Below are 1,649 nucleotides of genomic sequence, written 5' to 3'. Positions count from 1 at the left end.
ACCCTTGGGTTACCTGAGCAGATAGTCCCGGCCCACCCTCCTGCAGAGATGAGGGAGACCGAGGGGCTGACCCCTGAGCAGCTGGATGATTACTCCATCGGCTGGGAGGAGGCCGGCTTCCGAGGCACCGGCGACTATCAGGAGTACGTGCGGACGTACCTGATGCGACCTTTGAGCGGCCGTCGAGCAGGGGGGGCCAGGCCTGTAGCATCGGCAGCTGGGGCCGGAGCAGGAGTAGGGGCCGGATCTTCGAGGAGGGCCCGGGTCCGTGGCAGGGGCGGAGTGCAGGGTGGACGAGGAGCTGGGTGGCCTGCCCTGCCCGCTGTGCTGACTTTCCAGGGGCAGGGTGGGGCGACCTATCAGATCCCCTTCGCCCCTCCACCGGCTGGGCATGAGTTCACTGACATCCCCGACCTTCCGCCGGTATGTATCACTGCACTTCGTACAGTTATTTCATTTCAGTTTACTTGATATTCCACAGAATACTAATGCATCTGATACCTTTGCAGGCTTCTTCTGAGTACACCCGTCAGTCGTTGGCGATGAATGCCTCGATGATGGGGATGCTTCAGCGGACATTTGACCTCCTGGCCGTCTACAGCATACCGGTATGTCCTTTTGACACTGGCCTCAAACCATTCATTCACTGCTTTACATAATCTGACGCACGGCACAACACCCGATACACTGATCTCGCAGCATCTGACACACTGCATACACTGCATTCTGCACTGTACTCTATACTGATAAACTGCTCACGGCATTCATACCCTGTACTCACACATTGCATTCTGCACTGATAAACTACTCACGGCATTCATACACTGTACTCACACACTGCATTCTGCATTGCTAAACTGCTCACGGCATACTGATGCATTTCACTTTTGTGCACTTTTTCAGCCTCCTTTCCAGATTCCCATGGCAGGAGGTGCTCCAGCTAGACCTGCTGTCCCTGCTCGGGGGAGAGATGAGGAGGGCAGGATATTTCCCCGCACTAGGGGTGGGCGTACTCACGTCGGGAGCAGCTCGCGAGCTCCAGCCCCGGACGACGACGACGACGAGGAGTCAGAGGCGGAGGCAGGGTCATCGGAGGAGGAGACCGGAGACGGTTCTAGCTCGGGCTCTGATGACGACGCTGTTGATGCTCCTGGACCCTCGTCCAGGAAGAGGACCAGGACAGACTGACGGCCCTTCGGAGTGCTTGACACAGATGCAGATTTTTGCTATCTTTTCCTCTTTGTACTTTTCTATTTGTTGGTAGATAGATTACCTTGTACTGCCACAGGCAGATTTTGTTTTCAAAGCTTGTACATTTGAAAAGATAGTGAAATGAAACAGACTTTTTATCTGAAAAAGTGTTTACATTTACACATTTCATGCATTGCATCGCATCTCATCATGTTACACCTCAATGTAAATGGAATTGATTGGTTGTCTGAAAATTAAACGCTTGCACTGTAATAATCAGATAACTAAACAGCCAACAGCAAAATAACCCAAGCAACCCACTGCCTGATTCTTGACACACGGCCCTTACTCTGTTGGGGATTAATCTGTATACAGCCCTTAGTACAGCATTCGGTTCATCATGCACACAGCAAATTCCAAACAAACAGCCCAATCTGACAAGACGGAGCTCAAAGACG

General features: G+C 52.4%; 1 protein-coding gene across 1 annotated transcript; it reads left to right on the top strand.

Annotated features, from left to right (window-relative positions):
- Positions 1-323: 323 nt before the first annotated feature.
- On the top strand, positions 324-1,231 carry LOC145820926 (uncharacterized). Its single transcript, XM_082917600.1, has 3 exons — positions 324-423; positions 510-608; positions 904-1,231. The coding sequence occupies exons 2-3, from the start codon at positions 543-545 to the stop codon at positions 1,186-1,188; spliced, it is 351 nt and encodes a 116-aa protein (XP_082773726.1). The 5' UTR covers positions 324-423; positions 510-542; the 3' UTR covers positions 1,189-1,231.
- Positions 1,232-1,649: the final 418 nt, after the last annotated feature.

This window comes from Camellia sinensis, chromosome 3, assembly GCF_055761805.1.
Source record: "Camellia sinensis isolate YWXY chromosome 3, ASM5576180v1, whole genome shotgun sequence".
In the NCBI taxonomy this organism is placed as follows: domain Eukaryota; kingdom Viridiplantae; phylum Streptophyta; class Magnoliopsida; order Ericales; family Theaceae; genus Camellia; species Camellia sinensis.
The sequence above is the reverse complement of the archived record's forward strand: the minus strand, read 5'-3'. Positions and strand labels throughout refer to the sequence as shown.

Coding starts and splice junctions, on each gene's coding strand:
- LOC145820926 (XM_082917600.1), top strand. CDS start 543: ATGAATGCCTCGATGATGGGGATGCTTCAGCGGACATTTGACCTCCTG. Junction 609..903: donor TGGCCGTCTACAGCATACCG/GTATGTCCTTTT, acceptor GCACTTTTTCAG/CCTCCTTTCCAGATTCCCAT.